Source organism: Artibeus jamaicensis, unplaced genomic scaffold (assembly GCF_021234435.1).
Source record: "Artibeus jamaicensis isolate MK-2021 breed Jamaican fruit bat unplaced genomic scaffold, CSHL_Jam_final contig_723, whole genome shotgun sequence".
In the NCBI taxonomy this organism is placed as follows: domain Eukaryota; kingdom Metazoa; phylum Chordata; class Mammalia; order Chiroptera; family Phyllostomidae; genus Artibeus; species Artibeus jamaicensis.
This window is the reverse complement of record NW_026521938.1, coordinates 300,171-327,721: the sequence shown is the minus strand read 5'-3', so window position 1 is coordinate 327,721 and position 27,551 is coordinate 300,171. Positions and strand designations below refer to the sequence as shown.

General features: G+C 47.5%; 2 protein-coding genes and 1 pseudogene across 2 annotated transcripts in view; all 3 read right to left on the bottom strand.

Annotated features, from left to right (window-relative positions):
• The window catches only part of LOC119037808 (patr class I histocompatibility antigen, A-126 alpha chain-like), a 195,358-nt gene that overhangs the window by 26,855 nt on the left and 140,952 nt on the right, over window positions 1–27,551 (bottom strand). The gene's annotated exons all lie outside the window — the stretch shown is intronic.
• NLRP5 (NLR family pyrin domain containing 5) lies at window positions 75–27,551 on the bottom strand. The gene is made up of 10 exons (XM_037168022.2): window positions 27,431–27,551; window positions 18,300–19,899; window positions 16,837–17,007; window positions 14,253–14,420; window positions 10,016–10,186; window positions 7,947–8,117; window positions 5,471–5,641; window positions 4,214–4,384; window positions 2,372–2,542; window positions 75–309 (listed from the first exon to the last, which is right to left on the bottom strand). The coding sequence occupies exons 1-10, from the start codon at window positions 27,549–27,551 to the stop codon at window positions 75–77; spliced, it is 3,150 nt and encodes a 1,049-aa protein (XP_037023917.2).
• LOC119062383 (uncharacterized) lies at window positions 4,942–5,041 on the bottom strand (annotated as a pseudogene).

The following is a 27,551-nucleotide window of genomic DNA, read 5'->3' as shown; positions in this document are numbered from 1 at the left end:
CCGTATTAACCGAGGGACAGAGGACACACAGGGTCACCTCCAGTGGGGGCTTTGTGACAATCAGACGTCTGTTCCTACCTCCGAGGAGGGCCACCCCCCTCGGGGCACAGTGCACTGGGGACAGACAGCGACGTGGTTTCTTCACCGCCATAAGTGGGTGGGCGGGGCCTCTCGCTTTCAGTTTTCCACCAGTACCGGTCATCTTCGTCGAAGGAATACCAGCCGTCGCCAATCACCATGTGCGGCTTCAGTGCCTGGACCTTCTCCAGCAGTTTTCTTGTTGGACCAGGATATTGCCACTTCCACAGCCTGGCAGGGAGAGGTGCCGGGGAGGGGGGCGCACAAACGGGGCTCATGACTGGAGGAATTTGCTTCTTAATCTTCTCCCTCCCTCCAAATTCCCAGGAACCTCCCATCAAGGACCTGAGCCCCTCTTCTTGTCTGTTGAGGACATCGGTATGTTCCCCAGAGAATAAAAGCAAGCCCCCATCTTTTGCAGGAATCGGCCCCTGGCCGCAAACGTCTGAGGTAGTCACCGATTCACGGCCTGTCCCAAGAACCAGCTCTGTGCCAGGTCCTGTTACCGGGATGAACAAGGTGACGCCCCCCACCCTCACACACACAGCTTATATTCCAGAGGAGGACAGGGAAACAAGTCATCACATAGGTACCTGGGGGGGGGGACAGGCTCCCCAAATTGCAATTAGGAAACCCCAAGGCTGGCTCTTGTTTCTCTGTGGGGCCTCTTTGTCAAGAGCTGATTTTGCCTAAGGCTCTGGGCTGCTTCCTCTATCCTGATACAGACTCTCTTGCAACCAGTGCTCACTGTGAGTTTCTCTCTCTCTCTCTCTCCCCACATCAAGACTTCAAGTCTACTGAGCCGTGTTCTCGAACCCACCGCTCACCTCCTCTCAGGTCCTGCACTTACAACCACACTTGCTGGGCCCCTCTTTACATGGGTCCCCGAAACCTGATGCTTGGATAGATCTGTGAGCTGGGCCACACAGGAGGGGACAGATGCTCAGCTGGGAGAGTTTGCTTCTTGATATAAATACGTCACAGCCAGCCTCAGCGGACTGTCCACTTGAATCACATTTCAGCGTAACATTTGGTAGCACTACACACATTCACGTTATTGTGTGACTATCACCCCCCATCCATCCACGTAACTTTTTCTTCTTTCCCAGCTAAAACTATGTGCCTACACCCCTGGCTGGTGTGGCTCAGTGGAGTGAGCGCTGGCCTGGGAACCAAAAGGTCGCTGGTTCCATTCCCAGTCAGGGCGCATGCCTGGGTTGCAGGCCAGGTCCCCAGTAGGGGGCGCGCAAGAGGCAACTGATTGCTATAGCTCTCACATAATCTATCTCTCACACATCTATGTTTCCCTCTCTTTCTGTCTTCCTCCCCCCTCTCCAAAAATAAATAAAATTTAAAAATATACCACTATGTGCCCTGTAAACAACACAGTCTGCTTCTCGGTTGTCCCAGGGCACCCCCATTCCCACCCCATCCCACTTTCTGTCTATGGGTCTGACCAGTCCAGGTACCTCACATTAAGTAGAATTATGCAGCATTTTTGTCTTTGGGTGTCTGGCTTATTTCGCTCGGTATAATGTGTCTACGGTTCACCCACATCATAGCAGGTGCCAGAATGTCCTTCCTTTTCAGAGATGAATAGTACATTTTCCACTGTGTCGATGGACCACGTTTTGCTTATCCATTCACCTGACAATCAACACAGGGTTGCTTCCACCTCACGGCTATTGTGAATAAGGCTGCTGTGAACACGGGTGTGCAAATATCTCTGAGGCCCTGCTTTCCCTACTTTTTTTTTTTAAAGATTTTATTTATTTATTTTTTAGAGAGGGGGAATGAAGGGAGATAGGGAGAGAAGCATCACTGTGTGGTTGCCTCTTTTGTGCCCCCTGCTGGGGACCTGGCCTGCAACCCAGGCATGTGCCCTGAGTGGGAATCGAATGGATGACCTTTTGGGTTCACAGGCTGGCACTCAATCCATTGAGCCACACCAGCCAGGGCCATACTTTTAATTACATACCCAGATGTGGAATTGTTGGCTCAGATAGCAATTCCGTTTTTAGTTTTGGGGGAGATAAAAACATTTCATTCGTATGTTGTCTTTTTCTTCCCAAACCCACCCCAAAGTAAGCTTCGTGGTATTGGCACCTTGCCTCTACCTCCCATTATCCCTGAGTCCCCAGCACCCAGTGCAGTGCCCAGAATGCAGCGGACATTTGGTTGGATAAAGATCTGGTAGCTTAGCCACGGTCTCACTTCCTCTGATAAACCCCTTCTCTGCCAACTGGCATGTAAGAGAAGGTTTGTCCCTGGGAAGACAACTACCAGCACTCACCCAATAACTTGTAGGTTAGACGTGGGGTGTTCGAAGGCTGGGCACAGCTTCTTTATTCCCTCGGGAGTGAAATTATTCCGCATGAGGTTCAGGCTCCTGAGCTGCTGGTTGGACATGAGAGCCGAGGCCAGGACCTCACAGCAGTCAGATGTCAATCCACACGCCTCCAACCTGCAGGGAGGGGGGCCCCAAAACATCCCCAAAGATCAACGATGGATCCTTCTTGGGATCCTTCAACCCAATCGACTTCCATTCCCATGGTTTAAAAACAAACAAGAACAAGGGGCACCCTGGCTGGGTGGCTCAGTTGGTTGGAGCATCGTCCTGTGCACCAAAAGGTTGTGGGTTTGATCTCTAGTAGGAGCACCTGGGGGAGGCAACCAATTGGTGTTCTCTCTGTCTCCCTTCCCCTCTCTCTAAAAATCAATAAACATATGCCTGGGTAAGGATAAACAAGAAAAAGGGAAACAGTAGGCTCAACTCCTAGAGGTGTTTTTTTTGGCTCAGCAGTTCTTGGAAGAAACTGAAAAAAAAAAAAAAAAAAAAAAAGCATTTCTAAGGAGTTTCCAGACGCTGCTTGTTTCTCATACAGAGAGCCGCTGGTGACTCACAGCTGGGCCAAGAAAGGCAAGTAAAGGCTGAGAGAGCCTATAATTAGGGCACAAAACAGGGAACGTAGAGAAAGACTTGCCGAGAAAGCGCAAGACTTTTCACCTAAAGCTGGAGAGAGGACAGGAAGTGAGCTCAGTGAGTGGGGGACAGGAAGGAGCGGTGTCCTGTGTCCTCATGGAAGAAGGGAGTGGGCCGGTGCGAGACGCCTGTTGTCCGCGGGATGTCGGGGGTGGATCAGAGACGGTGGTGTGAGAGGAGACTGGACATTTTGGGGTCACATGAAAGGGTTTACGGTTTTATCCTCAGAGCACAGAGACGCCAAAGAACATTGTTAGGTGTGGTAACAGTGTCGTAACAGGGTTCTTCTACAGGGTCCGATGCAAAGAACACCCCCCTTTTTATCACAAAATCATAAGCAGGTCATTCTGTAACATAACGATACCCCACTCAAGCGCACCCTATGATCTTTCAGGTGAAATATTCAAATTACAAGTATAAATTATTACACCCATGTTATTATCACATGAACTGCACTCAGGCAAACCTTACTTCTGCCAGACCCCGTGTATTTTGGAGATGCATGTTGGGGTACAAGGAGGTGGAACGTTAAAACCAGTAACTTTGCTATAACTAGTTCACCAGGTTAGGTAGGTAGTTTAAACTAGCCGGTGGGTCTAGAAGTTGTAGATGTCCTGATCGCTGTAGATGTTGTGTATTTGGGGATTCTGCTTCATGGTGTTCTCAGGGCTCATCTACGCGGTAGCATGTGTTAGCACTCCATCCCTTTTTCATGACCACGTAATATTCTGCCGAATGTACCAGAACCGTTTTTCCCACAAGCCTCCTGGGCAAATCTGAGGCTGACGCTGTGGTTTGAGAACTGCCAGTGTGCCCACTGCCTTTCCGGTTCTTCTTTCCCATTACACTGTGGATTCTGCAATGTTAAAACCTAGGCACCTTGGTCCTGCCACCAGCTGGCACCCTGCCCAGCTTCCAACTCCTCCGATAAACATTTATGGAGGGTTTGTGACCTCCAGACAATGCTCCGGAGCCCCTGCCGTTTCCCTCGTTTCAGAGGTCGCAGCCCAGCCCCACTCGGCCCCTCGCCCAGGGGTTCCCTGATTTCCTGGAATCGTGTGCCTCAGATCCCGGCCCCCGTTCCAGCAACCTCATGCTCGGGTTCCCCTCCCTCTGCGCCCAGCCCTCCAGGAGGCTGCTCCGGAAGCCTACCCGAGTCTCCTCAGACACGTCGTCGTTTGCTTCAGTCCTTCGCACAGGGCCGCCACCCCCTCGTCACCCAGGGCATTGGCGGCGAGGTCCAGGCTCCTCAGGTGCTTGCTCTGGGTGATCACAGCACACAGGTTCTTGCAGCTGGCGGCCGTGAGGCAGCATTTCATCAGCCTGTAAAGGGGTGTGTGTGTGCGTGTGTGCACATGCAGACAGAGCTGGAGACAGACAGGGACAGAGATACAGAGAGAGACAGAGAGACAGACATAGAGACAGAGACCGAGAAGTATATAGATTGATATTTATATATGTGTGTATATACATATATAAATATATGAGAGGTAGAGGTATATATATAAAAGACAGAAATATAGAGATAGATTTATATATGTGTGTATATAAATCTATGAGAGAGGTAAAGATATATATAGAGAGACAGAAGTATATAGAAAGATAGATTTATATATATGTATATATATAAATATGAGAGGTAGACATATATAGAGAGGGAGAAATATATAGAATGACATGTATGTATATATAAATATATGAGAGAGGTAGAGTTTTAGATATATATAGAGAGAAATATATAGAATGATTTATATATGTGTATATATATAAATATATAAGAGAGGTAGAGGTATATATAGAGAGAACTATATAGATACATTTTTATATATGTATATGTATAAATATATGAGAGGTAAAGGTGTATATAGAGACAGAAATATATAGATTTAAATACATACATATATATATATATAGACAGATAGATATAACTGATAAGAACAGATACTACACTTGATCTTAGCCAAAAGGCCAAGAAGCGATTGAAAGAGATGTATATGAAAGAGAGATACACATGTATATAGAGATAGACAGAAATATATACAGATTTATATATATATACGCACACATATATATATAGAGAGAGAGAGACACAGACAGAGACAGAGAAGGAGAAAGGGAGAGAAAGGGGGAGGGAAATAGGAGCGGTGCATGGGTTTCAGGGATTCACAGCAACCTTGAACTCCACGGGTCCCGTTCAGAACAATTTCTGTCCTTCCCACCTTCAGTGTCCTGTCAAACACCTCAACTTACGCACTGTGTCCACTGGAGACAGTGAGGCTCCGTGGACTTTGGAGCTTCAGTGTAGGTTCCAGGCCCACGACTCCTGGCTCCTGACAATCTGGGAACCTCGGCCCCCACTCTGGTAGAGGCGCCCCCCCCCCCCAGACCCCTCAGCCCAGGGAGACTCACTCCAGGTCTTGGAGGTGACAAGGCATTTCCGCCAGGACCTCACACAGGAAGTGGACGCCATCATCTCCCAAGGGGTTCATGCTAAGGTTCAGGTGTGTCAGGTGACAGTTGCTGGTCAGGGCAAGGGCCAGAAAGCTGCAGCCCATGGTATCCAGGTTGCATTCTCTTAGTCTGTGGGGCACAGGCAAGGGAAAGGGGGGAGTGTCACATGCCTGACTCGGTGTCCCCTTGGGGAAGCCCCTTTGAAAAAGAAATCCTTACTCAAGGATATGTTTACCGATTTGAGAGAGAGAAGAAGGGATAGGGAGAGAGACATCGATTGGTTGTCTCCCGTACGCACCCTGACCAGGGCTCGAACACAAGACCCAGGTATGTCTCCTGACCAGGAATCAAACCCATGACATTTTGGTGAAGAAAACAATGCTCCAACCAACTGTGCTTCCCAGCAGGGCTCAGCTACTTCTCTTAGCCTCTCTTGCTCCTCATCTGGGAGGAGATCGAGCTGGTATCTAAGGAGGTCGTCTGGTGTAGGTCACGAGATGACCCAGATGTTCTTGGCATAATGCCCAACGCCTGTGCTGGATGCTGCCACCCTCTCTTCCCATTTTCTTTCCGACTCAAGGTATGAAGGGATGAGTTGCCTGTTGCCGTGGTCACAAACCTCATGCCTTAAGCCACACATGTCATCCGGCAGCTGGCTGGCTGGCTCAGTTGGTTGGAGCGTTGTCTCATACACTGAAAGGTTATGGCTTTGATCCCTGGTCAGGGTGAGTGGGGGAGGCAACTGACAGTTATCTCTCTCTCCCCTCCTTTCTTCTGTCTCTCAAATCAATAAACATAGACTCAGGGGAAGATTAAAAAAAAAGATTTGGGATAGAAGAGTAATTTAGCCACACAAGGAGGCACTTGTTAAAATAGCCATAGAGACCACCTTACAATAGTGCCCTCCCTGCCAGACACTGTGGCCATCGGCTCTGCGTCACTATTTGAAAACCTCATTGACTCACCATCCAACTCGCCTCTACCAGAATTTAGGCCACGCAAAAAATAGGGACCCCATCCATCTTTCATCTCCCTATTATTAGCAACTAAGAGCGTGTGCCAAAGCAGGGGCTTCATAAATACAGCCGACTGACATAGTCACGAGTTCTATATTTGTGAGTTTGCCTTCTCATTCAGATTTATGGGTGACTGCCCCCCCCAATCAATCCTCATGGTGCTTACAGTCCTTCACGGACACACGCAGAAAAATGGGAGTTGCCTGTCACTCACGTTCCCAGCTAAGGTGGAACTCACGTCCAGTTCTCATCCTGCTGTGAACAAATGTCCTTCCAGTGAATGCCACATTTTCCGCATCTCTGTGGTTTTGGGGGTTTGGTGGCTTCACCGTTTAAGATGTGGAGCTGAAGAAGTGTGGTCTAGTGTGTTGAGCACAAGAAAGTGGTGGTGTTTCCAGAGCTTGGCTCTTGTAAAGGTCTGGAAGCAGCCCACGTGCCCATCAGGAGGCGAGTGGCTAGGAATGCTGGGTGCATTTTGAGTGCATTCACACAATGGAACATTACGCAGCTTGTAGAAAAAGAAGAAACTCTTACCTTTTGCGAAAGCATGGATGGACCTGGAAATTATTATGCTAAGTGAAACAAGCCAGTCAGAGAAAGACAAATAACACATGATCTTCCTTATATGCAAAATCGAATGAACAAAATAAACTGATAAACAAAAAAGAAACAGAGGCATGGATACATGGTGCAGACAGACATACAGCTGGCAGAGGGAAGCAGGGGTGGGGGGACTGGGTGAAGGGAGGTGAAGGGAATTAGCCAAAGAGTATATACGCATGACCCGTAGACACAGACAACAGTATGGTGACAGGCAGAGGGAAGGGGGGTGGTGCTGGGTGGAGACCGGCAAAGGTGGCGGTGGTGGGGAATGGGGACATCTGTAAGAGTGTCAACAATAAAAATAAAGTTAAAAAAGAAAACTGCGATGTGTTTTATGAAGGAAAAACATGTATTACATAGGCTTTTGTTCAGGCATGATTCGTACCACTCTTGGTCACAAGTTCAATATTAATGAATCAGCAATAGCTATTAAATATGGGTTTTTTAAGGCAGAACCCCCCCAGGCAAGGGTTAGGTAAGGTCCACTGATGAAAATGTCGTGACCCCGTGTTTTCCCAGGGTATCAGGGTCCACTCTCAGTAATTCGACGTTCTCTCTGACTTTACAGAATGTGACTCCCACCCATCATGACAATCAGCTGTATTCGGACAAATAACTTCCCGTCACAAGAAAATGTAAACACAGAGAATTTTCCGAGGGAGTGTGAACTCTAGGAGGTGACTCTCCGGGACACGATGTGACCCGTGGCAGGTGCCTCCCCCCGAGCAGTTGCTCCTTCCCCCCTCTTTTGAGACAGTCTCATGCCATTTGCCAGAAAGCCACCTCGTCCTCACAGGGGAGTGTGTTTGACTCACATCAGCCTCTGTAGAGCACAGTTGACAAGCTTTAAGGCTCGACACAAGGCAGTCACACCTTCCGCCCTCAGCCTGTTGGTGGACAGGTCCAGGTGGGTCAGTCTCTGGTTGCAGGACAGCACTGAGGCCAGATCCCAGCAACTGGAGCCTGTGAGACCGCAGTTCCCTAGTCTGCAAGAAGACAGCCCAGAGAAGCAATGAGGAAGTCCGCACATCGCGTGTCTCCCTTGCGTGCAAGAGGAGGAGAGAGATGTCACCCCCATGGCTGGCATGTCCTCACAGACACATGGCAATGTCACATGGTATCTGTGTTTGCCTTACGCACTCAACTGAAATGCTTCATTCGGTCCAACAAGAATGCTGAGCGTTCTGGGGCGTTAGACCTGCGGTGTCTACAATGGGAAATGCAGAGGCCACATGACTCTGCTCTGTCCTCTGGTTGTTTCTTCTCCTCCCTGCACTACGGGCCAAGGTGTCTGCCAAGACAAGTGACCTTGCTCTTTAGAGGAACCTACATTCAGCACATGGTATCCCTCAGACGTAAATGAGATCGTCCATCAGTTCCTCGAAGCTTAGAAAGCAATCCGACTTTGAAAGTCTGGGTTTAACAGTCCCTCTGTCATGGTGTGGGGGGCAGAGTGAAATGAATGAACACGTCTAACATGCTTAAAGCACACCTTCTGTGTTATTGATAGTGATCTCTTTTTGAGAAAGGAATGCTGGTTGGATTGCACTCGGAGGAGACACCCCCAAATACACCGCTTTTGGATTATTTTCAGCTAATGGCAATTGAGAAAAAGCAGAAAAGATAAGCACTGTCTGACCTCCCCACCACCCGCCTAAAAGTTGGGACAAAGATTTCTCTTGTGCAAATGTCCCCTCTCTTGTACCAGGGGAGGACAGTGACTCTCATCACCAGCAATGGAGAGGAGTCTTCTTTTAGCTCTTATCTACCTTTAATTCTCCCCATATACATCCTGGTCACGCTCCCACAATTTATCAGCCCTTGAGGCCCGGACCCACTTTCCTTTGTCTGATTACTTCTCTGTAATTTATTGCTCTTTGTTAAAATGGTATATAAGCCCCTGAGTCTACCCTCTCCACGGGCTTCTTACTTCCTTTCTGGGACATCCTCACATACTGACAAAATTAACATCGATAAAATTTGCACGCCTTTTCCCTTGCTAATTTGTCTATTGTCAGTTTAATTTGCAGGCCCCAGACCTGGAACCTAAGAGGGTGGATAAAAAGTGGGTTTTTTTGTTGTTGTTGTTTTCCTCCTTTATAGACGAACCAAGAGAAGGCATCTTGCTCCTACGATTGCCTTCTGCAAAAGGGTACTCTGTGTTATTTGCTTTTCAACTTTTGCTCAGGCTTTGGAACTGAACTCCCACTGAAGAAGGCATGTTATGGCCATGGCAGGCTTTGGAAGCGTCAGGGAGAAACCAGCTTGCCCAGGTTGGGGGGCAGACGGCTCCAGGGAATGGGTCCGTTCTTGAGGGATCCTGCTTCAGCTGTGCCCTGTACTCCCTGCCTGACCTTAGACAAGAGACTTCCCTCCTTCTGCTGGCATCTGCTTTCTTCGTCAACCAATGGCAGAGAAGCAGTTCCTACCTGCTAGGTCATTTGTGAGGACAGTGTTAATGGGAACAGAATGCTTAGCCCAGGCGGCAGCTCTGACCACAAGCTAGTGCCTCCTTGGCGTTTCAGTATTGGTGAGATTTTCAAGTATAGCACACAGTATTGTTAATGATTATTACCACCCTGTGCATTAGACCCCCAGAACTTACTCATCCCTTTGATCAACATCTCTCTATGTGTGGCCCAATCCCCCTCCCCGCAGCCCTCAGTAACCACCATCTTCTCTCCAAGTCTGAGTTTGGCTCTGTTAAGACACAGGTGTTACTTATTGGGTCTCTATAAACCTCAACATTGGGGCATTCTCATGAGGTGAGAACTCCCACTGTAATCCTTGCTTATGCATCAGCCAGTTCCCCCTCCCCTTCCCCCATTACCTGGTTGGCTTCAGTTCAGACAAAACCACCCTCATGAAAGGAAGCACTGCTCACATCAGCTTCTGCAGGGTGCACTGAGAGACCTTCATGGCCTCACAGAGGGACTGGATGCCCTGGCCTGCCGCCGGGTTTCCCGCGAGGCTCAGAGATCTCAGGCTGGTGGAGGTCCTCAGTGTTTGGGAGAGCAGCAGGAAGCAGGTCTGGGTTAATCCGCAGTCATCCAACCTGCAGACACGGCTCAGGTAAATCACATACTGGTCTGTCCTCAAGGCAACCCAGCGTCCCCCACTCACTGCAAGCCAGCCTCTCCCTGGACCCTGTCTGCTGTGGCTTCCGAGTCTTTAGCACCTTCTGTTCCTCTGTTTGCAACATCTATGCTCACCCCCAGGCCCAAGTCTTTATACAGCTCAAGCTCTTGTGCAGAACTGAGTCTTACTTCTTCCAAGCAAGCCTGTCTCACTGCCTTCAAGCTTGCCTGCCCCCCCCCCCGCCCCAGCACGATTTTATTCACAGCAGTTATCCCCTGCAAACATTCCATCAAGGACATACAACACTGTAAATTTAATGTATAAACATGAAGGGTTGATGCATTTAGCAATGGCAATACAATTGCCCTTGTAGAAATAGTTACTACTCTATCAGGTCACATAGTTAACATTTTTTGTGTGTGTGTGTGTGGTGGGAATAACGATGACCCTGTCTCTTAGGAGAACAGGCAGTGATTTTCTCTGCAAAGAAAGCCCAGGAAACACCCTTCCTCCAGAAAGCCCTCCTCCAGCTCTCTTGAGTTGCTTCCCATTGGGCAAACACGTTATTGCCTTTAATTTTATTTATTTTTTAGTTAGTAGAGTGGCTTAATCGTAACACAAAACTTTTATATCCTTTCTGCTTAGAGAACATACAGGTCTTTGTAAAGACAGCTCTAAATGCCAATACATATTTGTATACTATATTCAGCTTCGGACAAAGATTTCTGCCCAAAATTCATGTAAATGAACACATGGTTGAGTACCTAAATAAATAAATGCACCAAGTCTCTTAGCAAGTCTGATGTCTATTATGCAATATCGTTGTCTGTAATCATTAGTATATGCATTGCATGCTCAGGATGTGCCATATTTCACCATATATATTGTGCACTTTTTTGCCCAAATTTCTGAGGGAAAAAATAAGGGTGTGCATTCTACATGGGTAGTACCTGGGATACCTTGTATCTGTTCTTCTGTTTGGTAACTATTTACTACATAAAATTTCATGTACCACAATATGTTCAAAAATAAATAGTAAAATCCCTTTATAATGCAACCCCCCACAAGTATCTAAATATAAAGAAATCAAAGATGGAATTAAAAAATTTGAATGAAAGATTTTGCCCCCTGAAAGTTTGGGACAAAAAAGTGGTTACACATTATACACGGGTGCGCATTATGCACCGCAAAATACAGCACATGTCTACAAGTTGCAAGTTTGTAGCCTTAAAGGATGTCTCCTGGTAAGTAGCGTTCTACTCTTTTCACAGATTCACCTTTTAAAAATAATTTTTAGAGTCCACGTGTAAGTGAGATCCTACAGTACTTGTCTTTCTCTGTCTGCTTCGCCTACTCAGCAGGTTACCCTTGAGGTCTACCCAGGTTGCTGCAAACAGCAGGATTCTTTCCCGTGGCGCAGCTGGGCGCGCGGGTGTGTGTGTGTTTTAAACTATGCAAAGCTGTTCCTGCTTCCACGTGGAGACAGAGCTGGACTACATTTCCCAGCCTGCCTTGCAGCGAGAGCGATCACGTGACCGCGTTCTAGCCTGGAGACTAGGTGGTGGAGGTTTTGGAGCCTACTGGGTCAAGTCCCTGAAACCTCCAGGTGTCCCCTGAGCGTCCCCTCCTTCTGTGAGCTGAATGTCTGTGCCCAGTAAGGCCTTGGAAGTATTAAGGGCAGAATCCTTGCTCGCTTGTACATCCATCTGAAACCAACCTTGAGCTAATGCTGTAGAGACAAGAAATACCCTTCTGTAATTTCTGAGCCATTATACATTTGTGTGTGTATTTGTTTTGGAACCTATGGAATAAATAAATACACTTCCACATAGACCACAGTTTCAAGTACTGACTCCGTTGAATTGTACACCAACATGTTAGAGTCTTCCAAATACATATGTTGATGGTTCATAACTTGGGGGTTCCTTTGTCTTGGTTTACCCACAGGAGTCTGTGAGCACCTTGAGAAAAGGAACCTGCTCCCACTCATCAGCACATCGTGGGACCCAACGCGTAGTGTTAAGAACATTATCAGGACTCCCTGTTTGTCGAATGCATGAGAAATGCATCTCACATGGAGTTTGCAATCAAACCATTTCACTATGTTGGCCGGTGTATCTTTGCCGAGCCTTTGCCGGCAAAGGCCGAGCTTTGCCGAGCCTTTGCCGAGCCAAATGGGCCATTTTAAGCCCATTTGGAGGGTGAGCCAATCAACCATCCCTCCTCCCCTTCCACCCAGTGCGTGGGTCAAGGACTACCACAGGGAGGGAACCAGAACAACACCCTGACCTCAGAGTCACCACAACAGGGCTTTCCCCTCCCACCACAGAACTTCTGCACTTTCTCTTGGTCCCCAGTAGCCTCTCCCCCTCTCATCTTTTCTGACAGTGTGTCTCTTTCCTTATTATTATTATTATTTTTTGAATCGGAGCACTGGAGACACTCAGCAGCTGCTTCCTCTTCCTTCTCAGAGATGGTTGTGACACCTGTGCTGGGCAAACACCTGTGCACTCCGGTTCTGCAAGGACGCCTGTGCCCTGGCTGGCTGCCTCGGGTGACATTCTTCAGAGGGACGCTTGTGAGCTACACAGCTTCCCTGCACTGTGTGTGTCCATAAATGAAGCTGGAGACAGAGTTCATCATTTGTGTCTCAGACCACCCTGGGCATGGCAGTGCCTTCAGACCAGGCCACTTGAACTGGCAATGCTCTGGTCCCAGGATGTACAAAACTGTGGTCACAGTCCCAAACCTGAGATGACCAAAATGTCCCTGGAAGGGAGAGTGGCTACACCAACCGTGGTACCCGGTTGCCACCCTTTGGGACCCAGCAATAAAAAGAAGCACATGGCTGGGGCTGGGTAGCTCAGCTGGTTAGAATGTCGTTCCCATACACCAGCGTTGGAAGTTCAATCCCCGGCAGGGCACAGACAAGAATCAACTAATGAGTGCATTGATAAGTAGAACAACAAATCAGTGTCTCTCTCTCCCCCTAAAAATTAATAAATACACACTAAGGATACACAGAATAGGTCAGATGAATCTCAAGGATATTTGCTGATTAAAAAAAAAAAGGCAACCTCATACTCTAGCTGGTGGAGCTCAGTGGACTGAGTGCTGACCTATGAACCAAGTGGTTGCTGGTTCGATTCCCAGTCAGGACACATGCCTGGGTTGCAGGCCAGGTCCCCAGTGGGGGCCATGTGACATGCTGTATGATTCCATATACATGTGTTATGGGCAGGGATCAGGGGGGTGGTGGGGGTGGGGTAGGGTGGGGTGTTGTCTGTAACATGAGGGGGTGGCCCTTGTGTGTCTTGGTCACACCGTGGTCTCACAAATGCGCACAAATGCACACACACTGGCATTTTGTGTGATACAATGACTAGACTGGCATACATTCATCGTAATTCTGTCCAGGTCCTGGTTTTGACATTGTGCTATAGTTACGTAAGATACAGCCACAGGGAAAAACAGGCTGAAGGGAACCTGGGACCCCTCTATGATTTTTTTAAATGTTTATGAAACATCAAAAGTTACTTTTTTTTTTTTAAAAAAAGGTTTCATTTATTTATTTTTAGAGGGGAAGGGAGGGAGAAAGAGAGGGAGAGAAACATCAATGTGTGGTTGCCTCTCCGGTGCCCCCTCTTGGGGATCTGGCCCACAACCCAGGCATGTGCCCTGACTGGGAATTGAACCGATGACCCTTTGTTTCCCAGGCCCGTGCTCAATCCACTGAGCCACACCAGCCAGGGCAATAGTTACTTTTTTATTGTGGTAAAATATACACCACATAAAAGGGACCATTTTAAGCATTTTTCAGTGTGCAGTTCAGTGGCATTAGGTACATACATGTTGCCGTATGACCATTCCCACCCTCTGCCGCGAGACTTTGTCATCCTTCCAACCCTCTGCAATATTTCTGCGACTCACCATGAATAATCAATTCAAAACAAAAACTAAAAGCAATACAACAATATCAAGACAAAAAAAAAAACAACCCTCCTCCTACAATCATAAAAGTAACAACCTTAGCCAGGACTTACCTTAAAGACTCCAACACACAGTTAGGGTGTTTCAACGCTTCGGATGCTATTCTTATATCTTCCTCCTTCAGGGGAGTGCTTTCCAAGTTCACGTGCTTAATAGTGGGGCTGATGATGAGAGTCTTCCAGAGGTGACAGAGACCAAGGCTAATCTGCATGCCTTTAAATCTAGAGAGAGAAACAAGAGAGTGTGAATTAGGCGTTTCGTATGTTTTCTTTCCATGTCCCTCCCATCCCCACTTTCATCTTTTGTTAATTGCATTTGTTAAATGTTTTTAAAAATATATTTTATTTTAGAGAGAGGGGAAAGGAAGAAGAAAAAGAGAAACATCAATTGGTTGCCTCTTGCATGCCCCCAACTGGGGAACCCAGCCTGCAACCCAGGCATGTCCTGACTGGGAATAGAACTGGAGATGACTTTTTGTTCACAGGTTGGTGCTCAATCCACTGAGCCACACCAGCCAGGGTGCGTTTATTTAATTTTAAAGCAACAAATACTTAAGTGCCGGTGGTGCAGCAGGCCCTGGGAGGAGAGTATTGCCAATTTGAATACTGTTCTCCTGGAGTTTAAGCTAACATAGGAGACACATGAAAGGAATGTGCTTAAGAATATAATATGGGCCCTGGCTGGTGTGGCTCAGTGGATTGAGCACCAACCTGTGAACAAAAAGTCATCTCCAGTTCTATTCCCAGTCAGGACACATGCCTGGGTTGCAGGCCAGGTCCCCAGTGGGGGGGCAGTCACGTGAGAGGCAACCACACATTGTTTTTCTTTCTCCCTCCCTTTTCCTCTCTAAAAATAAATAAGTAAAATCTTTAAAAAAAACCCAAACCTGTTAAGAAGAATGTAATATAACACATGAACAAACAAAATCAAGACTAACTCAGAGAGAGAATATTTTGACTTTGACAAGTCACCAGAGGGGAGGGGGGTTGGAGGGATGAGCAAAAAGGTGAAGGGATTAACAAGTACAGATTGGCAGTTACAGAATAGTCCCAGGGATGTAAAGTTCAGCATAGGGAATATAGTCAGGAATATTCTAATAACTATGTACGGTGCCAGGTGGGTACTGAAAGTATTGGGGGGGTGGACAACTTCATAAATTATATAAAAATCACTGGTATGCTGTACACCTGAAACTGATATAATATTGAATATCAACAAAAACTGAAAAACAAAAACTTAAAAAAAATAAACTGTCTCCTCCAAAAGAATAAAATATGGTATATCCATTAATGACAGAACTCCAGCCCTGGCTGGTGTAGTTCAGTGGATTGAGTGCCAACCTGCAGACCAAAGGGTTGCTGGTTTGATTCCCAGTCAGGGTACATGCCTGGGTTGAGGTCCAGGTCCCCAGTAGGGGGCGTGTGTGAGGCAACCACACACTGATGTTTTCTCTCCTTCTCTTTCTTACTCCCTTTCCCTCTCTCAATAAATAAAATAAAATCTTAAAAAAAAATACCTGCCTCCAAATAATAGAACTCCACACAATTCAAGCAGAAGAAAAAACTCAAATGTCAGAATAGTACATATAACACGACACCCTTTGGGTTAAAAAAATTCATTCATCCATATGGGCATATAATTTCATGAAAAATAGGTGGGATGTGAAAGCTGTTCATTAGGGAGATCAGAAAGTTGAAGAGGTGTGGGAGGTGGGTAGGGTTTACTTATCACCTTTCTAATCCGTAAATCTCTTCCATGATTTGAGTCACCACTGGGGGAGGAAAAGCAGGTAACAGCTGAAAGGTGCAGGACCGAAGATAATAACAAGGGCCTCAACTTGCTATTCTGGGATCACCAGGCTCCTTGGCACAGCTCCATTTAAGGAAGGCAGAAAGATGCCCTGGCTGGTGTGGCTCAGTGGATTGGGTGCTGGCCTGAGAACCAGGGGGTGGCTGGTTCAGTTCCTGGTCAGGGCACATGCCTGGGTTGCAGGCCAGGTCCCCAGTAGGGGGTGCATAAGAAGCAACTACACATCGATATTTCTTCTCCCTCTCTTCCCTCTTTCTAAAACTAAATATATAAAATGTTAAAACAACAAAAAAAGGAAGGCAGGAAGAGCAGCAAGTGTAAGATGTTTGCAGCCAGGAACCTAGTTGGGTTGCCACATGGGCTTTCCTTGGTCTTGGAAGAAAAATTAAATCGAATCTTTAAAGTTGAATGAGACCTCCATCTCCCACCATAGGTGCTGTTAAGTACCCTGGGGTCTACAACAGACCCAGGAACTATTAGATGTTCGAATATTTGTGACCTTATGGATTCGCCTAAAAGCACTAAGGAGTGATTTAAAGGCTTCTGTAAATAATTTACTTGCCTGAATTGAACTTTTTTCCCTTCCCCAATACTAACAAAGTCCTGTTCATCCTTCAAAACCCTGAAAAAATGACCCCCCACCTCAGTAATCCCTTCCACAAGGTCTTTAGTCACTCCCAACCCTACGCTTTTGGGAACCTGGTTCCTATACTTCCCATAGGACATGTCCCTTCCAAATACATTTTATAGGTTGGTCTTAGGAGGTGGACAAGGAGACCGGTGACAAGCCACAAAGAGGGGCACGTCCCAGGGGCGGAGCAGCCTTACATCAACTTCTGAACTCTACAGGTCGGCTGTCGCAGCTTGACGCACAGGGTCTTCATGGCCCACTCGCTCAAGATGCTGCTGCTGAGGTCCACCTGCCGCAGGCTTGGTCGGGCGCAGAGCACGGAGCAGAGGTTTTCCCACCACTTGTTCACCAGGGGCTTGATCTTCACCCTACAATGGAGAAGGAGAGAAACACTTGCTTTCACGGGGTGGATTTGAACATGAACAACGACAGCAACCGTGTCGGAAGAGAGAGACCGGGCTGTTGGGACGAGACAAGGATGGCTTCAGAGGCTCAGAGGACACTTTGGTGATGTCACTTCATGCGCTGCTTGTGCACACTCACTCTGTGTCCTGAGTAGGGGGTGCCCAGGGGTACAGAGGATGGTTGGGAGATGCAGGCTGTGACATCAGATTGTGTTTAAATTCCAGCCCTGGCTGGTGTAACTCAGTGGATTGAGCGTGGGCGTGTGAACTGAGGGATCGCAGTTCGATACCCAGTCAGGGCACATGCCTGGGCTGCAGGCCAGTTCCCAGTGGGAGACACACAAGAGGCAACCATACATTGATGTTTCTCTCCCTCTCTCCTTCTCTTGCCCTCTAAAGGTAAATGAATAAAATCTTTAAAAAATAAATAAAATTAATAAATTCCAGTTCCCCTTTGAATGTAAAATGGCACAGTCACTATGGAAAACAGTATGGAGATTTCTCAAGAAATTAAACATAGCCCTGGCTGGGTGGCTCAATTGATTGGAGCATCATCCCATAAACCAAAAGTCTGTGGGTTTGATTCCAGGTCAGGGCACATACCTAGGTTGCGGTTTGATTCCTGGTTAGGGTGCATACAGGAGGCAACCGATCAATGTTTTTTTTCTCATATCAGTGTTTCTCTCTCTCTCTCAAAACAAAGTCAAACATATTCTCCAATGAGGATTAAAATAATAATAATAATAATAATAATAATGATAAAACTTCCATACAATCCAATAACCCCACTTATATGCAAGATTTGACATCAGGCTCCTAAGAGATTATTTGTACTCTATGAATAAACCCAGAGGACATTATGCTGAGTGAAAAGCCAGACACAGAAAGACACACATGATCTCGCCTCCAGAATCTAAACCAGTCAAACTCACAGAGGCAGAGGGTGCATGGTGGTTGCCGGTGGCAACGAGGCAGGGACGTGGGGTGTAGGGTGAAGGATGGGGTGAAGGACACAGAGTTTCAGCTGTAGGAAAGGGATAGCCAAAGTAGAACTACCATTAACAACTGGGTGTCGCACACTTGAGATTTGCTAGGAGGGTAGGCCCTGAGTGTTTTCACTGCACACACACACACACACACACGGGAACGAGGGAGTGATGGCCATGTTAATTAGCTTGATTGCAGCCATTGTTGCCGCAACCCAGCAGTACCTCCATCGAGACAGAAAGGAAAACATTGCAGAGGGACACACTCACCCTTGCAGAATGACCAGCTGTGCCTCAGTGGACTCATCCCCTGAGAAGATCTCTCTGACGTCCATTTGGATTTTCTGCAAGTTCTGGCAATGTTGGGCACAGAAAGAAGACACAAGGAGGTCCATCGGCCGGCTCACCATGAGCCTCACTTCCTGGAAGCCGTTCAATGCCAAACGGACAAACTCTTCGTCTTGGGTCTCAAAGAGACAGTAGAAGGCGTCCAGGAAGTCCAGGGTGGAGGAGGTGTCGGCCCATTGACCCAACAGAGAGACCCAGTGGAGAAGCACCCTCCTCACCACCAGGGGAAGGGAACACCCCAGCCAGTCCTTCAGCGTCCTCACCAGCTCTTGGTTCATGAGGCCAAACAAGAAACGCTTCATCTGGAGCAAGTGGACGTTGGAGCTGATCTGTTTGAACTCCTTCCAAGTCTTCGTGTTTTCCCCATACAGGGGGTGGGGACACCAGTCCATTTCCAGCCCTTCTAGAACATAGTACAAGGCAGCGCAGAACTCTTGCAGGCTTGGGTGCAGGAACGTGAAACACCTGTCCCCGCGGCTGTCTTGGAGCAGGATGCTCCTGCGAAACATAGAGGAGAGCTCCAGCTCCGTCAGTCCGTGGGTGGCCAGGTCATCGGGGTAAAACGCAAACTTCATGGTCCAGACGCCCTCCGCAGCCATCCGGCACAAGCTCTTCAAAACGGCTCTTTCCTCCGGACCGAGACCATGCCCCGGGGCATCTTGAGGGGTGAGCTGATGGACCACGAAGGTAGTGTACAAGCCCGTGAGCACCTGGCAGGAAGGGAGCGGGCCCTTTCCCGAGGCCATCTGCAGCTCCAGAGCCTGGCAGAGGAGTGACCACACACTGTACACCTGGCACATATCGATCAGCATATGGTTGTCCAGCACGGAGTGCAGGAGTTGCATTTTTTGGTCCTCATTCTTGACATGCTTGAGGAACAACTGGATCCTTCTCTGCACTGAGATTCCTTCGACTAAGAGGTAACGGGGAGAGATGACCATGGCTTTGAGCTTTTCCACGCCTACGTCTCTGATGGTGACTATTAGGGAGGACTCTGGAAATAGGACCTTTTTCAGCAGACTACGTATCAGGACAGACACCGTCTGCTTCTCCGTCCAGTCGGTGCAGAGGTGCACGTTGGCATCTCTAAAGGCCGCGTTCAGGTCGTCAAAACCATCGACCACAAACAAGAGCCGTTCTGGCCAGCACAGGATCTTCGCCGTGGGGACTAAGGGGTCTGGCCACTCCTTGACAATTAACTCTGCAAAACTGGTTTTCTTCCTCAGCAGTATGTCTCTGGCATCAAAGAAGAAGACATAGGAGAACAAGCCCGGGTAGAGCTCTCCGTGGGCCCAGCGCAGCAGGATTCTTCTGGCCAAAGTCGACTTCCCCACCCCTGGTCTTCCGTGCAGGACCACGGTGAGAGGCCGGAAGCCCTGCTGATCCGGCGTGAACACCCCAAACAGCGTTTGCATTTGTGGACAATCGGAGGCAAAGTTTTCGAAGCCGTGGTGGGTCCCTGATGTCCCTGCGAACTTTCTCATCACATGATGTTTGTAGACCCACTCATCTTGTCTATGGCCTACGTGGGGCCAGAGAAGGAAAAGGGAAAACAGGAAGCAGAGTTTGAAGACAGGCTGGATTTCAGATGTACTATGTGTATGAGACCCTGTTTTTCTTCAGCAACGTGTTATTATTGGTGATGAGCTCCATCCCCAACCCCTTCACTTAAAGATCATGTCCTCAAAGGCTTGAGGACTTCCTACCAAGTTAACTCTGTTTGTCCCTCTAACCGGATTTTTCTTTTCCGAACCTAAGAGCTGAGACCTTACATTCTTTTTTTCTTAATGGATGTTGGAGAGGAAGGGGGAGAGAGAGATCAACCTTGTACATGCCTTGGCTGGGTAGCTCAGTTGGTTGGAGCGTCATCCCATACACAGAAAGGTTGAGGGTTCGACGCCCCATTGGGACACCTGTGGGGTCCATCCAAGTTGGGGTGTATACGATCAATGTTTTTCTCTTACACTGATCTCTCTCTGTCTCTCTCAAATCAATAAAAATATCCTCGGGTAAGGATTAAAAACATAACAAAATAAACAAGGCACTCGATTTGTGAGTGCCTTGGAACTTAGGAATTTGAAATTTACCTTTATAAAAACAGACTGCCAATAATAGTGGACATCCGGGAACCTGTGGTGTGAGAATCCCCAGAGCTCTGAGGAAAGGGTGGACGCACCAGAAACAAATGAGGGTGGACAGGAGGAGAGTGGACTCTCCAGGCAACTATGCTCTTCAGGCAGTGTGCCCACCAACTTTGTTCCAAGAGGGGGGGGGAAAGAGAATAAACCAGGGTCCTTTACCTTGGCTTTCTGACTCTGTTGCTGTGGTACCATTTATTTCCATAGCTTGTGGCACTTCTGCAAAAAAGAGTGGGAAGAAGAGTAAACTCATGCACACCTGGGTGAATTACCCGGGTCAGACCTGCAGAGTCCCCAAGACGTGGTTTGCAATGCCGGGTTCCGTCTTCTGGCCTATCTGGAGCCACAGGCTCAGCCAGAGGGTCAGAGCGTATGTAGAATGAGCACTGGGTTCAAGATTAGAAGGTTTGAGCTCTGGTCTTATTTCTGGTTTTTGTCATTTGGAGACCTTTGGGTAAGTTATTGAAACAAGAGGTCGAACCTAGTTGTTAAAAACTAAGAGTTTGGAGCCCTGATGGTGTGGCTCGGTGGGTTGGAGTATCATCCCATAAACCAAAAGGTTGCGAGTTCGATTCTGGGTCAGGGCATGTATGAGAGGCTCTCCTTCCCTCTCTCTCTAAAATCCAATGAAACATTAAAAAACTAAGGGTCTGGAGTTGATCACAATTAGATCAAGGGGATACTTGATCTAAATGTGAATTCTGTCACTATTGGTGAGGACTTACACAACTCAACAAGTTTACACAAGAAAAACAAAAAAAAGAAAAGAAAAAAGGAACCCCCCCCCCTCAGGCTTATGTGCTTCTGTATTTTTGTCGCAGGAGTAAGTATAATAGTTCCTATGCCATGAAGTTGCTCTGAAGGTTACATGAGGTGATCTGGTGAAGAACAAGCCCCCAACCTCCTGTAGTTGACACTGACTGAGAATAGCCACCCCGTGTCCTTACTAGGGACCAGTTGCCTACAAGGGCAGTTACCTACATATTTGTCTCAGATGAGGTGGGACTGCATTGCCCTGTCTTAGAAATAGTCATAAGGGCCGTGTTAGATGCACCAGTTATGGAAAAATCATGGACTCGATCACAGATGCAATGGAAAACCATTTCAGGATAGTTAAGCAGGGGAGTAAAAGTGTCAGAGGGAAAAATTAAAAAAAAATATTGATTGATTGATTTTAGAGAAGGAGGAGAAAGAGAGAGAGAGAGAGAGAGAGAGAGAGAGAGAGAGAGAGAGAGAAACATTAATTAGTTGTTCCACTTATTCATGCACTCATTGGTTGCCTCTTGTATGTGTTCTGACTGGGGATCAAACCAACAACCTTGGCTATTGGGATGAAGCTCTAACCAACTGAGCTCCATGTTCAGGGTTCAGATGGATCTTTTGAAAAGATCACCTTGGTCCTTGCTGAGGGGATTTCACGTAACTGGAGTGGAAACGGATTAATGAGTCTAGGGTGATGGGAAGGAATGTGTAGAAATGAATCACACTTCTGGCAGAGGGCAGAGGAAAGAATTAATTGGAATAAAATGACTAAAAAATGACTGGGCTTTGGTGAGAGTAGCTCTGTGGACAACAGGACCCTTGACCGAGGTAGAAAACATGTTACCCCTACCCCACACTGACCTGGAAGTTTTTCCATGCTGGTACCTTGATTGGTCTTTGTGGATGTAGAATCTCCTAGTCTCTCAGCCAGTGAAGCCTCTGCAACATAAAGCAGATGACAGACAGTCTCCATGATGTCACAGCAATGACCCTGACCAGGGATGAGGGCAGCCTCTGCCATGATTACTGAGGGGAACCAAGATGAATCAGTAGATCCCGTGACCAGCCTGGGATGGAGGCAGAGCCTTGGGTCCCACCACCGCCACCACCACCACCACAGATGTCCATGTGACAAGTGCTCCAATCTTGAACTTGGAAACAAACTTCTGTTAATAATTTTTTAGATTGGTGAGAGAGAGAGAGAGAGAGATTTGTTCTACTTATTTATGCATTCATTGGTCAAGTCTTGTGTGTGGCCTGACTGGGGATCAAACCCACAACCTTGGCGTATTGGGACAATGCTCTAACCAGCTGAGCTATCTGGCCAGGGCCTGAACTTCAGCCCTCATTTTGCTGTATGGCCTGAGGTAAACCACATCATGGGGCAGTATATTGTAGTTACCAAGTATTTATCTTCAGGAGTCGTCCTAAACACCGTTCTTGAACTTCAGGTTAGTCAGTGAACTCCTCACTAGATGCCTGTGAGTTATCCAAATAGTTACACCTTCAACTCACTAGGTCTCCCCTTCCCTGGTCTGAGTGCTGCAGAAAGTCTCTTTCAGCATTTCCTGAGGCAATGGAATCCTGTCTACTCAGTTTCTCCTGCCAGAAGCTTAGATGTCATCCTTGGTACCATATTCTCTCTCTGCATGTGGTCCTCATTTCTACTTCTTCTAAAAAAAATCCTTGCCTGAGGACATGTTTATTGATTTCTAGAGAGAGAGGGAGGGAGGGAGAATGAAAATGGAGGAGAGGGAGAGAAGGGGAGAGGGGGAGAGGGGTAGGGGAGAAAGGGGGAGAGGGGAGCAGGGAGGGGGAGAGAAACATTGATCATTTGCTTTCCACACCCAGATCAGGGATCAACCTGCAACCCAGGTATGTGCCCTGACCAGGGATTGAACCCACAACCTCTTGGTGCATGGGATGATGCTCCAACCACCTGAGTCACACTGGCCAGGGCTCCATTTCTACTTCTTTCTCTGGCTGGTCTTGTCCTCTCTGTCCAAACCACACCTCTCTCTCCCATGACCTCCTCACACACAGTCACGACTCGTTCTGGACCACTCAGCCCTTCAGCAGCTACGATGAAATGGCAATTGGACTATTTCTACCCCCGCCCCTTTATAACTATTCAATTGCTTACTCTTTGCTATTACAATTATTTTCAAGATGCTCTGTTGTGTGACGTCCAGTCCATCTCTCTGCCGTCATCTCCTGCCATGTTTCCTCCAAGTCTGCACGGTTTGCTCTGGCTCTTTGTTAAACCCTTCATAAACTGTTAGCTTTTGCTCAGAGTGTTCTTCAGCAACATGCCCAGTAAGCTTGGCTAACTTCTTCATTTTTCTCTCAGCCTAAACCTTTCTTCTTCTAGGAAGTGATCCCAATCCTCACTTTCCTCTAGTCTTTCATATTTTTCTATACCTTCCATTTTTTAAAAAAGATTTTATTCATTTTTAGACAGAGGGGAAGAGAAGGAGAGAGAAGGAGAGAAATGTCAATGTGTGGTTGCCTCTCGTGTGTTCCCTGCTGGGATCTGGCCCACAACCCAGGCAAATGCCCTGACTGGGAGTTGAACCGAGATCCTCTAGTTCACAGGTCCATGCTCAATCCACGAAGCTACACCAGCCAGGGCCCTACACCTTCCATTTTAAAAATCGCCTCTTGCGGACTTCCGCCAAGATGGAGGATTAAGGTGGATGTGCCTGCCTCCTCTCACAACCAAGTTTAAGGACAACTAAATATTAGCATCAGAAAACACAACCAGAACACGGAAAACTGAACTTTTCGGAAGTCCGCAAACAGCAAATTCTCCGGCCCGGCCGGTAAGAGGCAAACCGGCGGCGGGGGTTGAGGAGTTACAAAGGAGAACTCGTTGCACCCGGGCGCGGGCGCTGGGACCCAGACGCGCGAATCCAGACGCACGGGTTCCAAAACCCCAGGATTGGACCTAGTGAGCAGCCCACCGGGTGAGTGACTACGGAGGAGTCAGTGGGGAGGCGGTGGCAGCGAGTTGATGACTGTGGGTGCCCGGTTACGCGCGGGTGAGGGGAGTGAGCGGGGACCGGGGGCGGCGCCATTTTCCCCCGCTCTGACCACGCCCCCACATACAGCGTCACAACCAAGCGACCTGGGACTCCAAGGCGCCTTCTCTCACTTAAAGGGCCAGAACAGACCAAAAATGTCGCAGGGGGACCTCAAAGTCCCGGAGATAAATCTAAGTGACGAAGAAATAGCAAATCTCTCAGACGCACAGTTTAAAACACTGGTCGTCAGCTTCCTCACAGATCTGGTGGACTATAGCCACAAATTAGAGAAACATATGAAGGCTAAATTAAGGGAAATGAATGGAATTCCACAGGAAACCCATAGAGATGAAAAAAAAACTGGGACTCAACTCAATGGAGTAAACCAGAAGGAAGAAAAAAATGATCAATCAGAAAGGAATGAAGAAATAAGAATTCAGAAAAATGAGGAGAAGCTTAGGAACTTCCAGGACATCTATAAACGCTCCAATATCCGAATTATAGGGGTACCAGAAGGGGGAAAGACACAACCACCAGTGGAAAAACTATTTGAACAAATAATAAAAGAAAATTTCCCCAATCTGGCAAAGGAAACAGACTTGAAGAAATCCAAGAAGCCCAGAGAGTACCAAAAAAGTTGGACTCAAGAAGGAACACACCAAGGCATATCATAATTACATTAGCCAAAATTAAAACGAAGGAGAGAATCCTGGAAGCAGCAAGAGCTAAGGGGACAATCACCTACAAAGGAGTCCCCATCAGGCTGTCAGCAGATTTCTCAAAAGAGACCTTACAGGCAAGAAGGGGCTGGAAAGAAATATTCCAAGTCATGAAAACTAAAGACCTACAACCAAGATTGCTCTACCCAGCAAAACTTTCATTTAGAACGGAAGGACAGATAAGGTGCTTCTCAGATAAGACCAAATTCAAGGAGTTCATCATCACCAAGCCCTTATTATATGAAATGTTAAAGGGACTTATCTAAGAAAAAAGAAGTTAAAGAAACATGAACAGTGAAAGGACAACAAGCTCACAGTTATCAACAACCACACCTAAAACGAAAGCAAACTAAAAGGACAGCTAGATCAGGGAGTGGAAACATAGAAATGAAGAGCTCAAGTAGGGTTAGCAACAGGGGAGTGGGAGTAGAAGACGGGGAGAGAAGGTACAGAAAACAAGTAGCATAGACAGTAGATAGAAAATAGATGGGGGGGCAAGAATAATATGGGAAATACAGAACCTAAAGGACTTGAGACACATGGACATAAGCTAAGGGGGGGTAATCGGGGGGTTGGGGGGCAGGGTGGAGGGGAATGAAGGGGGGAATAGAACAACTGTAACAGCATAAACAATTCAAAAAAAAAAAAATCGCCTCTTGCCTTCGCTGGGTGGCTCAGTTGGTTGGAGCGCTGTCCCATGCATGGAAATGTTTTGGGTTCAATCCCCGATCAGGGCACAGAAAGGAGGCAACCAATCCAAGTTTCTCTGTTGCATCGATCTCTCTCTCTCTCTAAATATCTATAAATGCATACTTAGGTGAGGATTTTAAAAAATCCTCCCTTTATCCTTCTCCTCACTGCTGCACTGAAAGTTAAAACTCTCTGGTACGGGACACAGGAACATTTAAACATATGCTAAATGAATGTTTAATGAGGAGCCTCATCTTCGTCAGGCATTAGCTCATGAACTTGGTCAGACTGTGGAACTTGGTACAACTTGCGTTTTATCCTCTGCCATGAGGAGCCTACTGTGTGCAGTAGGTCTGAGGTTCACTGGCAGGGCACAGACAGCATAGAGCCAAACCTGGAAGAGCAACTCAGTAAACATCAACAGTTAACGTTTATAACCCTCGTTGCCTGTGAATAATACCAACCAACTTCCCGCACAGGGCCGCCCTTTTTTTTAAGCTTAGAAGACGTGGCATCTCTTAATGCCCTTTGTAGCTACAGATGCTGAGTCACATTTAGGCATGTGGTACCTGGGCTCTCTAGGGCCAGTCTGTCTGCCCACACCTGGGACTCTTTGCTAAGTTTTTGGGTCCACGGTTGAAGAGAATTCCTCCTGGTAAAAGAGACAGCTATTATTTTTTTTTTACTACTACCTTTCTCCTAAACACCTCCAGATAATCCACCCATTGATCTAAGCATATCGCTCTAATACAGCATCAATGGTCTGAGTAAAGTCAATCTCTAGAAGCTCTCCTCAAACCTTAATCCCTCCACTTGGGGTGAGAAATAAGGGGGACACCCATGGGGCAACTACCACAGTGTTTTCAGTAAACAGGTGAACCTTCATTAACCACTTTCTGTTTATCTTTTTATTTTTAAAGATTTACTTATTTATAGACAGAGTGGAAGCGAAGGAGAAAGAGGGAAAGAAACATCAATGTGTGGTTGCCTCACATGCGCCCCCTACCGGGGACCTGGCCTGCAACCCAGGCATGTGCCCTGACTGGGAATTGAACCTGTAACTTCTTGAGTTGAAGGCCGGCGCTCAATCCACTGTGCCACACCAGCCAGGGTTCTCTGTGTTATCTTATCAAACCAAACCTTCGTCTTAGCCCACAGAAGCATCCCAGCTTCTGCTCCAAGACATGGAACCCAAAGGTCAGAGTAGGAGGGGGACGTGCCCCAAGTAACAAGTATGACAAGGGGTAAGCTCCAGAATGCAAGTTTAGTAGGTGCAACTCTAAATCCTGTCTATTAACGTCAACCAAATTCTGTCCAGGTAGAGTGAGGGTCCTTGTAGCTATTTCTTCCCCCTCATTGTTTCACAGGCTAGAGACACCACCAATTTCCAGCCAGAGAGAGTAACCAGCGAGTCACTCCTCAAGAGTCTGGGCTCACACTGTACACGTGGACCCAATGAGAGAACAGCGGTGCCCTCCCCATTCCCACAGGACCTTGAGACCCGCCCCCAGCTCTTCTCCCCACTCTAGACTGGCACCATGACTTTACTCATTTCCCATGTCATCCCTCGCCTTCTGAGAGAGCGCCGGCAGGTTCATCTTGTGAAAGATGTCCATGCATATCTTCCAGACAAGAGGGGTTCTGCAAGGCTCATGCAAGATGGAGGCTAAATGTCCTGTGTTGGAGTCGTCCACCTCGACCCACAGAAAACAGCCCGTGACCAGGTTCCAAAGCGTTTCCCTTCAGCAACATCTTAAATGTCTGAAACTCTTCTTTGCCCGGCTGCCGGAGATGCCACTGCAGCCCATTGTTGGGAAAGGAGGTTGCGCTGGCTTCTCCCAT